Source organism: Polypterus senegalus, chromosome 8, assembly GCF_016835505.1.
Source record: "Polypterus senegalus isolate Bchr_013 chromosome 8, ASM1683550v1, whole genome shotgun sequence".
Classification (NCBI taxonomy): Eukaryota; Metazoa; Chordata; class Cladistia; order Polypteriformes; family Polypteridae; genus Polypterus; species Polypterus senegalus.
Genome location: NC_053161.1, coordinates 79,716,495 through 79,729,054, shown reverse-complemented (window position 1 = coordinate 79,729,054; position 12,560 = coordinate 79,716,495). Strand labels below are relative to the sequence as shown.

The window sequence follows — 12,560 nt, the reverse complement described above, 5'->3', positions numbered from 1 at the left end:
AGAAGCATTAGTGACAAAATACTGTAACTGCCATCAGTTCCCATTGGGAACATTTTAAACATTGATGCCTAAAGCAACTAAAGCAGTCAGATACTTGAGGGCAAACAGCTATGACCTCACTGCAAGGTCAGCTTCAGGCAGCTTCTATATTACCTGCTTGTGGAAGAGAAGTCTAAATTACCCCAGAGGCTCTTCTACATATAGCACATCACAGAAACTGGAAAAAAACCTGGCAATATTCTTGGTCAAGTTTCATATGCTGACTATTTTCATTGTGATTTTTATTTATTTTAACATACCAATATTGCAACATAGTACCCCTGAGGCTTGCTGAATAACATGTTTTCTACCAACAAGTAAGCAGTATGCATTTTCAAGCAGCTTTCATTTCCATTTTAACTTAGGGTAGAAGCTGAAGAAAATAATGCATTGCCAAGGTCTACAGCAGGCACACTGCTTACATATAATTTTAAAGCTCTGTTATATTTTATGTTTTGCATTTGGTGTGGCCCACTATATCTTAATGAGGTGTACTTTGTCCAGAAAATAGCTAATATATAAGACCCTTGACCTGAAACATTTATTATATATTGTATTATTATATAAACACAGCCTTTGCTGCCACAAAAATACCTCTTATAACACACAAAAGACACAATTTACCAGCCAAGCAAAAACAAATTCAGTTGCACAAACAGCCAATTGAATACTACAAAAGAAATACTGCATTTTCTGCAGTGAGGTGCTTTGCTCCTTACTCTCTTCAGTTGCGCCCATTTCTCAGAGCTAAACTGTAATTTAAAAACATTTAAAATAATACAAGAAAAATATTAATGCTTAATCTGGCATGAACGATTTCCTGGTGTGCAACTATCAGGAACCTATCAGGCAACGCCAGAACTTGAAAAGCATTATAAACATACTAGCTGTGTAAGCCTATGCTATAAAAAGCCTGGGGTCCTAGAAACTATTGAAATTGTCAGAAAAAAATTGAAATCTAGAGATGTCAGGTAATTGAAAAGAACTACTCTGGGCATCTCTCTCCTAGGAGGTTTCATTTTGTCGATGTGCTCACATCGCTTCTGTATTAGCGGCTAAGCGACTTTGTCTTTCTTCTGAGGTTTTGTTTTGCCGACATGCTCACCTAGCTTGTGTAATAGTGGTGGGAGGAAAAGTAAAAGGGATACCGTTTTGCCGATATGCTCGCCTCATTTCTGTATTAGTAGCTAAGCAAATGACTCTTTCTTCGGAGGTTTTGTTTTGCCAACATGCTGGCCTTGCTTGTGTTATTAGCAGCTAAGCAAGTTTTAGTTTCCTTGGAGTTGGAGCCCTTACCCAACTCCACCTCTCACTTCTGAGTCAGACAGACACACACACACATACACACACTTAGATGTTTATATATAAGATTGGGTAATCTGGAAAGACAATACACAAAAGCACCAATGAAGCTAGAAAAAAGCAAACAGGGAAGATGCAGGCTATGTTTCACCAGGATCATAAACCCAGCAAGTGTAAGAGAAAACCTAATGACATCACTGTGATGCCCTTGCAAAAGTAAAGACTAACAAGAGGAACCACAGCCTTAACATTGGACAAAAGGCAGGAAACAGCGTAACACACACACACCACCAACAAAACCCAAGGCTTTAACTGATATTAGTTGTACTGTATATTTTTGGGATATGGGAGGAATCATGAACTCATTCGGACAGAAGAATAACAATCAAACTCCACACAGGCTTTGATCAAGCTGGAACTGATCCCAGGCAGATGGAGCTGTGAGGCAGAAATAATATATACTGTACCACAGTGCCATTACCATTACACCTCAGTAATATTCACACTAAATTTTAGTTGATTATAAAATTAAATATTTATTTTCTTAATATATATCCACCACATTTTCTGTCCCTCAACTATTAGAAAACAAATGTAGTGTGAATGTCACATGTAATCGGAGGTGCTGAGCTAAAGGTATGCTTAATTCACAATGTTCAATATTACATTACATTAGATACGTTAAGAGGAGAGCAGTGGTGGCTACCTTCAAGATGAAGCCACATCAGTCTTCCTTTTACTTTACTAATGGTGGCTACACAAATGTCTGCAGGACTCAATGGATTGACAGCCTCTAGCTTCATGTTTTTACTGAATCCCCGGCTTGATGATGTCTGCAATAAAATACAAAAAAAAAACATTAAATTCCACCAAAGGAATGCTGAAGTACAAAATGGATAAAATGAATCCCGCAATGCAAACGCACAATATAAAATTTAAAAAGTGTACCTTTTATTTGACAGGTCTACCCTGTACCCCATAAAGATTCTTCCAGAATCACCAAATAAATAAATAAATAAAATAGCATTACTCTTACTGCAAAAAAACATTACATAACACTCATAAATGAATATTCAGTTGCATACTGGACAAAAGGCAGCCATCAATCTATCTATCTCATTTTGTATTACAGAGGTACAGTTGTCATTAGGCACAATGTAGGTACCAATGGTAGGCTGCATCCATTATGAAACACGCTTACACACACTTGTTTATACACTCTTCTAGATGAGAGGAAAAATGACTAAGTAGGAGAAAACCCCTATGGACACACAGAGACCAAGTAGGCTACACAGGTATCGTACTAAGATATGTAAGCTACAGTGGCCTTCTTAATGTATGGGACAAAGACACATTTTCCTTATTCACCCCTCTGCTCCATGGCTTTAAAATATAAACAAAACAATTCAGACATGATTAAAGTGTATACTGCAGACTTTAATTTAAGGGTATTTGCATACATTTCGGTAACAGAATTCAGAAATTATGACTCTTTTTTTTACATGCACCCCCAAACTGTAGGGCACCGTAATGTTTGGGACAATTGGCGTCACAGGTGTTTGTGATTTCTCAGGTGTGTTTCATTGCCTCATTAGAACAGGCATACGATACCTAGGGTTGCTTCTACCATTTGGAGTCTGTAGTTGCAATTGCTCAATTTAAATAAAAGAGCTGTGCCAATAAAAGTCAAAGAAGCCTTAATGAGGCTGAAAACCAAGAATAAAACCATTAAAGATATTGGTAAAACACGGAGGCCACACTGCAAGATGCAAACCACTAGTTAGCCACAAAATCAGGATGACCACATTGCAGTTTGAGAAAAAAGTAATTCAGAGGGCGTGCAGAATTCTAGAAAAACTTCTCGTAGACAGATAAGACAAAAATGAACCTATATCAGAATGATGGTAACAGCAAAGTGTGGAGACGAAAAGGAACTAAACAAGATTCAAAGCATTCCACCTCATCTGTTAAACATGGTGGTTGGGGTGCTATGGCTTGGGCATGTAGGGCTGTCATGTGTACTGGCACTCCTACTTTCATTGATGATGTAACTGCTGATGGCAGTTAACCAAAAAATTCTGAGGTGGTTTGATACATCTTATCTGCTCAAGTTCCAGTAAATGTCTCCAATCACATTGGAAGGTGTTTCATCCTGCAAGAATATAATGATCCCAAACATACTGCTAAGGCAAAACAGGAGTTTCTCAATGCTAAAACATGGAACATTTTTAAATGACCAAGCTAGTCACCCAATTTAAATCCAATTGAGTGTGCTTTCCATATGCTGAAGAGAGAACCCAAGGAGACAAGCCCCCGAAACAAACGGAAACTCAAGATGGCTGCATTAGAGGCGTGGCAGAGCATCACTAGAGAAAACACCCAGCACCTGGGGATGTCTATGAACCACAAAACCTCTGGCAGTCATTTCATGCAAGGGATATGCAACAAAGTACTAAATATGAATGTTTTAATATACCTACCATTGCTATGTCCCAAACATTATGGTGCACTGAAACGTGGGGACCAAGGAACAAGAAAAGAGTTGTCATTTCTACATGATGTGACCATAATGTATGCCAGTACCCTTAAATTAAAGTCTGCAATGTGCACTTTAACCATGCCTGAAGTGTTTGATTTGTAACTTTAACCTGTGGAGCAGAGGGGTAAATCAAGGAAAAATGTCTGATGTTATGAATTGAATAACCATTGTGATACACTTATGACCCATCCAGGAATGGTTCCTGCCTTGTGCCCAATGCTGATGAAATGGATTCTATTACTCCAATAAGAAATGAATGCATGAAAGTAATCTGGCATTTAATGATTTTTCTGACTCAACATATAGGTAAAATGTACGCTCACTCAAACAGAGTGTCTTTTAAAGTACTGTACCATGTGGTACTGAAAGGCGTTATCCTAAAAACCCACAACCCTGAAATGAAATGAACAGGCAGTGAGAAGCCCAAAGTATTTAATTGGTCTGCTAGTCCCTGCTACCCTGAACGAAATTAAGTGGGTTTGATAACAGGTGAGTGAATGATGAGGTAGTGTTATTGCTCCGAACAAAACAATTTCCTAATTGTTTATATTTCAGATATTCTTAATGAGACACTGAAACACAGTCATCACACTGCTAAATTTAATCAGTTCTGAAAAACAGAATTAAACCTATTTTCTGGTGACTTCATTGCAGATGGCTTTTAAACAAAGTTTTATGTCTTTTAAAGAACTGTCGTTGATATTAATTAACATGTAACTTACATAACTCAAAAGATAACACTTATAATTTGATGAAGAATGATTACTGTAAACAAAATATACAATCTTTCGAGCACTGGTAACAAAGCTGAAAAACACACTTCATTACATTTTGAAGCTTTGTTCGGGTCAGCACATCATTCATTAGCATAATGAAGTTGAGCACAGCAACACAAATTATTAACGATTTAGTATGACCATCATTTCACTTTTTATAGCATTTATAAGGTCATTATTGTCACATCACACAGTGTAATTTTTACTTCCGTGTACTAATCAGCATGCAACATCTCACCACTTTCTGGTACTATGATTAATAAGCATCACAACTTTACCTTAAAATGTCTGTCTTCCCTACCTAAACATAACGTAAATCACAACACAGTCTACCATTAGGAGACATATTAAGTTAAATTCAAATACTGATCATATTAAGCTGTATTTGTCAAGGCTCCTTTCCTAGATGGTTTTTAGTCAATACTGAAGTAGGTGAATTGGTCACAGTGATTGCCCTGTACATTATTTGTATGAAAGCACCTGTAATCTTGTTTGCTTTCCCTGTCTATCTTGTAGCAACATACTGAGCTGGACAGACCAGGACTTTTTTTTTTTATCTCTTCTCGAGGTGTTTCCTGGACAACCCAAAGGTATAATCTCTGTTCTAGCCCTGTATGCTGGGTCTGCCCTATCTCTTCTCCCAGTTGGACATGCGTCATACACCTCCTGAGGATAGTGCAGAATTCATCCTAATCATATATGCAATCCACCTCAATGCATTTCATTCAATCCACAAAAGCACATTTTTAATCCACATTAATTCAAATTCCCATATTGCCGAGCTTCTGTTGCTATCACTGAGAATACGTACTGTATAACAACCCTAACCATGCACAGGATCCTCAATTGTACTCACAATTTCATTCTTTTTGTCACTCGAAATGTTTTCACTATACACAGCTCCAGACCAAAGTTAAGGAAGAGTATGTAGACTGAAAGGTAAATCAAAAGCTTCATCTGAGAATGTAGCTCCCACTTTATAGTTTTATAGGGTAATTATTACACTTTCACCTCCATAACCCATGGGTAAAGCATTCCTGCCATAGATCATCTCCTAGTGATCTGGCTGATCATCATTACACAACAAAAATTTACACCCAAGTACATTCTTTTGAATTGAAAGGGATAATCAGTAAGAATAATGTGAAATTTATGATTTTCATTTGTTTACGTTATTCACTCAAGTATTTTTTGTTTTTTTCGGCAGTTACATGTAGTCCCCCTTTAAAGTTAGCAGATGCAAATGTATATGCAAACCTTGGAGAGCGTGTTTGGAGGGTGGGATGGAAGGGCTGGGCTAATGAATGCCCATTCAAAGTAAGCATGTAAATGTAAACAATTTCTAAGATCAGGGGTAAGGATTTCCTTTCAAAGTCCAGAGAGGTGAATGTGTAATACAATTATGTAACTTGCGGGGGACCCACAAGGTTTAAACTGATGCCATCGGTCTTGGATCTGAGGACATCATTTCTGCCTCTACTTCTCATTCCTTTCTTTTATGCTTCTAGTGAAGCAACACCTACAGTATGGTCACAGCCACAGCATCTGGCACTCTCACTGAAGCTTTACATCATACTTGCTAATCACTGAGCTTTGCTTTCTCTTTGAGGTTTGCTGAACGTTCTTCTTCCATTTCACACCTGACTGTACATGGTAAATATGACCAAGTCTCTTTTTTCCCATCCAGGACACTCTTCTTTAGTTGTTTATCCAACCTATTGGTTAGTGGTGATGTTTGTGTAGCCTTTCAACCATTTCTGTTATGTTCTTTGTTTACATATAGCCCCATGTCCACACAGCACAGAGCATGTACATCAGTATGATTTTAATAAATATCGACAAATAAAAAATATATAGGCAAATAAAAAAACACAGGTTGGGCAATTTTCTTTTTTCTATAATGTCATCAAATTTTAATTAAATCAGTCAAAGCATTTTTCAGACTTTGTGGTATTATGTTTTCTATTGTCAGATATGGTTATTTCTAAATATTGATACATTGAAATGTTCTTTCTGTAATTACTAGATAACTACTGCTCTAGGTGTTCAATCCTACCAAATTTTGGCTCTTTAACTATACCGGAAATTCTGTTTTTGTTTATGGGTGAGTGAGTTAATGAAACAATCAACTTTGCATTTTATAGATATTGTACACAGATTTGAATCACCGGTTGGGTTATACAGTGAGTCAGTGATGGGGTCTGAACACACAATTGTGTGATTTTCCAACAGACCACATGTTTTCCACTCACCAAATTACAGTGAATTTAAAATACAGCGAATTCAACCTAGTTTGACTGTGTTTCTATCTCTCTTGGAAACTGCTGATTCAAACTATGTTGATGGGAGCTTGAGCTTTGAGTATATGGTGTCTTGGACAGGCTACCAGACTCTCACACCTGCACCCACTCAAACAGGAAACGTTTTCAACCTAACCTACATGTTTTCAGATTGTCCAACTAAGGTGAGGTATGAGGATGCCTGCTATTTGCAACCATGCCTCATAGTCCTGAAGGAAGCACAGGCATTCCAAATTCTTGAGAAGTTTAAGGTTGGTACCTCTATTTTCATAGATAACATTTAGCTTCTAATAAATGTTTCAACAGGTGTGAGTAGATTTTTGGGAGAGATAAACGGCAATGAAGTAAGACAAAATGTAATAAATGAGACTTTACAATGGGAAGAACGGAGCACATTTTATAAACAATAATCCTGGAAACAATGTCTCTCGTTCCCTGTCATACCAGCAGTTAGACTGGAAGGTCCAGTCTATTGAACAACAGAAAAATGCTGAAATAATGCTTCATTTTTAAATTAAATAGTGAATATTTGAAGCATACTTTGTTAAAAGGTCATAGCATAACTCTGATACAATATGCATGACACAATAGCACACTTTAAAGAGTCGCTGCCCCTTATGCGACATTTTTGACTATTGCTATAAATTATTCAAGAGACAACATCGTACTGAGTGTATATTTCAATTAAATAACAACATTCATTAAAAGAAAATGGTGAAAATGCAAAGGGCTATAATTTAATATGATTAAGTGGTTGCTGATATACTCCTCTTGTGACTAACTCTACTGCAAAAAAAAAAATGAATGTGGAATTTAAGCCTTTAGGCTTAATTTAATATTGACTGGATTTCAAATTTAACACAATATTCATGTACCGCTGTCATGTTTTTCTCTCCATGGTTAAATACCATTTTTACAAGTGAGTTTGCCATGCCAGTGTAGTATTTTTTTTTTTTGACTTTTAAAAATATAATGGTTTCTATTGCTTAATCAGAATTACATTTACAACTTTCTATTGTGATTTTCTTCTCAATTCCAGATCTTCCTGCAATGAGTCCCATACTTTTTAACAACTGGAGCATCTGCAGGTTAAGTGCCATGCTCAAGGTCATATAGTAATAGTAAGAGATAAGCAAAGAACTGACAGCCTCATGGTTTGAAGTTCAGAACTTTTGCCACTAGGCTAAACTGACTGTCAATGATAATGCACATGACCAAAAGCAACTCCTCACAACCTTTTGTTCGCTATGGCATACCCTTACTACTCATAACAACATGAATGTTTCCCAGTAAAACTCCACCCAAACTTCTGCCTGTGAAAAGTGAACACTATACGCTACCAGTTAAACAGAGAATCTCTGAATTAGTTGCAAGCTTCTTCACTTGTCAGGACCTACAGAGGGACCTTATGTTAATGCAGCCTGCTGTGCTTGCTACTAATGACTCTGTGTTATGCCTGAGGGTGAAGTCGAGCGGATCAATGCTTGAACAGGGAGACAGTACTTCTGCATGCTGCTTTTACTTGATAAAAATCAAACCTTTTAAAATCTGACACTGCTTAGAACAAATCCCAAAGGACACTGGGAAAATATTATCAATTTTCCTTAGAGTTCTGTGGTGCACTTAAACTGGCATAATTAAATATGATGCACTAATAATGAAAAGACATAGCAGATCTGCCCTGGGACGCTACAAGGCATGTAAATGATTGTGTTTGAAGAAAATCTATTTTGACCTCATTAATGAAAAAGAAGAAAAAAAAACTAGATTTTTTTTTAAAGCAAACCTAGTTTTATTATTATCAATCCAGCTATTTGGGCTTTTTTATATACATTTTATCCCAGTTTCAGTCACTAGAGAATTCCTATTATTAATGAGAAAGATGTCTGCAAGTGGATCACATGTGAATGAATAAAGGCACAAAATTAAAAAAAAAAAGAATCAGTACTTTATATAGTATATTAAACAAGCAGCATGTAGTTGCCAAAGCAGGCATGCTTTACTTGTAGCATTTAGTATCCACAGGCTCTGGCTTTTAACAAAACCCTCTGCTTTAAAGGCCATATTTCTCAGACTCCCTAAAGGCAGCTCTTAATACAGTGAAAAAATGTTAGGACGTGAAATATGTAGCAGTGCACTTTCAGTTTAAATTTGGAGAACTTCTACTCATGTAAAGCAGAGTTGACAAATAATAGCAAAAAACAAAAGAGATGTGAATGGTACAACAGTCTTTAATGAAAGATTTTATGGATTTTTGGTTTTTAATAATCTTTGCATTTATATCAAACTTAATGCAGGTCACACCCTATTTAAAGATACACAGACAGATAGAACTTTATTTGTCCCCAAATGGAAATTTGGATTTTACAGATGTTCTTTAAATAAGTAAGTAAATTAATAAATAGATATAAACACACACTTTTCGTCTGAACACACACCCGAATGACTATAAAGCAAGAAAATGAAAAAGAAAGAAATCTTTGACTTGGCTGTCATAGTTACAGTGAGCCATTATACAGACATATTGCTGTTGGTACAAAGGAGCCCCCGTAACATTTCTTAACACACTTCTGCTGAATAATTCAGTGGCTGAAAGTCCTCAGTGTTAGTGTGTCAGAGAGAGGATGTGCAACATTGTTCATAATGGCACTCAGTTTTGTTTTAGTTCTTTCCTCCTCTACTACCTCCAGGGGGTCCAGAGTGCCTCCAATAACTGAGCTTTGCCCTTTTAATTAGCTTGATGATTTGGTGGGCTTCTCTTGAATTGGCATTACCAGTTCAGAACACCACAGTGTAGAAAATGGCACTGGCCACCACAGAGTTATAGAAGATGTGAAGGATGACATTTTCCACAATAACGGAACACAGTCTTTTAAGGAAAAAGAACCTGCTCTGCCCATTCTTAAACAGTTCCTATATGTTCTGAGACTACTCCATACTGTCCTTTATGTGGACCCTCAAGTACTTGTAGCAATGCACCACCTTTACATTCACTCCTTGAACAGTGACCAGACAGAGGGTCTTTGGTGTGTCAAAAGTCAGTAACTAATTCTTTGGTTTTGCTGATGATAATATGCAGACAATTCTCTTTGTACCAAGAAACAAAGTTCTCCACCTGACTACTATACTTTGTCTAATCCCCTTATCAAATATACAGCATAAGTGCAGAATCACCTGAGAATTTCTGCAATTGATATGACCTGGTGTTATATTTGTAGTCACAGGTGTACAAGTTTGCATACACTATGTTAATATTTAATAGCTTTGCCTTAAAATTCTTTAACTTGAGCCAAACATCTTGGTTAGCCTTCCACAAGCTTATTGCAATAAGTTGCTGGGATTTTGGCCCATTTCTCCAGACAGAACTGGTGTAACTGGGACAGGTTTGTAGACATCCTTGCTTGCATATGCTTTTTCAGTTCTGCCCACAAATTTTCATTTGGACTGAAGTCAAAGCTTTGTGATGGCTATTTCAATATCTTAACCTTATTGTCCTTAAGCCATTTTGCCACAACTTTGGAGGGGTGCTTGGGGTCATTGCAGAGTGCTTGAGATGTTGCTGCAGCATATCTATATATTTTCCTTCCTCATCATGCCATCTATTTTGTGAAGTGCACCAGTCCCTCATGCAGAAAAGTACAACCACAACATGATGCTCTCACCCACATGATTGATGTTCAGGATGGTGTTCTTTGGTTTCCAAGCCTCACCCTTTTTCCTCCAAAGAAAATTATGGTTATTATGGCCAAAGAGTTTGATCTTGGATTCATCAGACCAGAGGACATTTCTCCAGAAGATCTTTGTTCCTAAGTGTCATTGCAAACTGCAGTCTGGCTTTTTTATGACAGCTTTGGAGCAGTGGCCTGTTCCTTGCTGTGCAGCTTTTCAGGTTATATCGATATATGACTTATTTTACTGTGGATATAGATACTTGTCTACTTGTTTCCTGCAGCATCTTCACAAGATCCTTTGCTGTTCTTCTGAGATTGATTTGTGCTCTTCATGCCAAAGTACATTCTTCTCTGCGAGACAGAATGCATCTCCTTCCTAATTGATATGACAGCAGTGTGGTCCCATGGTGTTCATATTAGCATACTATTTTTTGTGGAACTTCCAGCCATTTGAAAATTATTCCCAAGGATGAACCAGATTTGTGGAGGTCTACAATTTTTTTGAGGTCTTGGCTGATTTCTTTTGGTTTTCCCATTATGTCAAGCAAGGAGGCATTGAGCTTGATGGTAGGCCTTAAGATACATCCACATGTTGACTCCAATTAGGCTAATTGGTTATCAGAAGCTAATTGTCTAATTGCCTAAGGAGTTGACACCATTTTCTGGAATTTTCCAAGCTGTTTTAAGGCATAGTTAACAAAGTATACACAAACCTGTGACCCACTGGAACTGTGAAATAATCCAAAAAAAGTGAAATAATCTGTCTGTGAAACATGAGTAGATGTCTTAAACGATATGACAAATTTATAGTTTGTTGGTATAACATTTGTGGATGGGTTATAAAGTGAGTTTTAAAGAATTCATCTTAAGTGTATATAAACTTCTGACTTTAAGTGTAACTGTTTAGATATGTAACAATGCCAAAATACATGGAAACTTTGTGTATATTGACTGTTTAGTTTGCACACTAGTATTAATTAATATAGGTCAAACTTTTAACATGATTACCATTTTATGAATTTGCAATAAACCATAAATATATTAAGAAATATGGTGTGAACAACATCATTTTATATAAATAATACCAGTTGTCAGTATTCTGCTTTAGAGGCTGGAACCCAATAATTGTGTACTCTGTTGCTAACTTTACCTGCCTTGGCCATCACTCAACTAGCCTCTACTTGTGTAAATATCCATAGATTCTGGGAATGATAGAAGTAAGAAAATTAAGTACATACATTTCTATTTGAATTTAACTTTATGACCTTTCTAGAACAGGTTATAAAAGATACTATCAATTTGTCATGTCTTCTCACCTTATATTAATTGGGAAAATCAACATCATAATATCATTACCCTTTAAATAATTCAACATCCCCCACAGATTACCAAGTCCTTACTTAAGGATTACATGTAACAGTAACTTTGTTCATTTGGAACATAGATAAAACATTAATTATCAAGAGATGTCAAGAAGGGGAAGCATGGAGTTACCTAATTTTTAATTCTACTACTGGGTTTGGATTATACCTATTATTCAAACTACTTGTTTAGTCATTGAGAAGAAATTCTGCCCTAATTCCTCTCTGTATACTTTGCTCTCCATTAATATTAAATTTTTTGCAAGTTTTGGTCTTCATATTCAGTCCTTTCCCCTGACCAATTCCTTAATTTTATTGAATAACAAATCCTACATTGAAATTTTGTTCTTTGTGATATTTTTGCTTGAAAGATTGAAAACTCAAAATGAGTTTGCATTTTATGTGTGACAATGTTTTATGTTACTAAAAAGGGTGAAAAAAATGCCCAGCAAGAGAAAAAAAAGGATCTTATAATTTGCTTCCTCCAGTAACTTACACATTTTCTGGATAAAAACACCACAGTTTATGGTCAATGGGAATCTGAAGGCCAGCTGTAAAAATAACAGCTAAAC

At 36.5% G+C, this 12,560-nt stretch overlaps 1 protein-coding gene across 3 annotated transcripts in view; it reads right to left on the bottom strand.

Moving 5' to 3' along the window:
* sfmbt2 (Scm like with four mbt domains 2) overlaps positions 1-12,560 on the bottom strand; it is a 428,667-nt gene that overhangs the window by 96,360 nt on the left and 319,747 nt on the right. For all 3 annotated transcript variants that reach the window (XM_039761324.1, XM_039761326.1, XM_039761325.1), the window contains one exon: positions 2,048-2,174. In XM_039761324.1, coding sequence (XP_039617258.1) covers positions 2,048-2,174 — 127 coding nt within the window. The remainder of the gene's footprint in view (positions 1-2,047; positions 2,175-12,560) is intronic.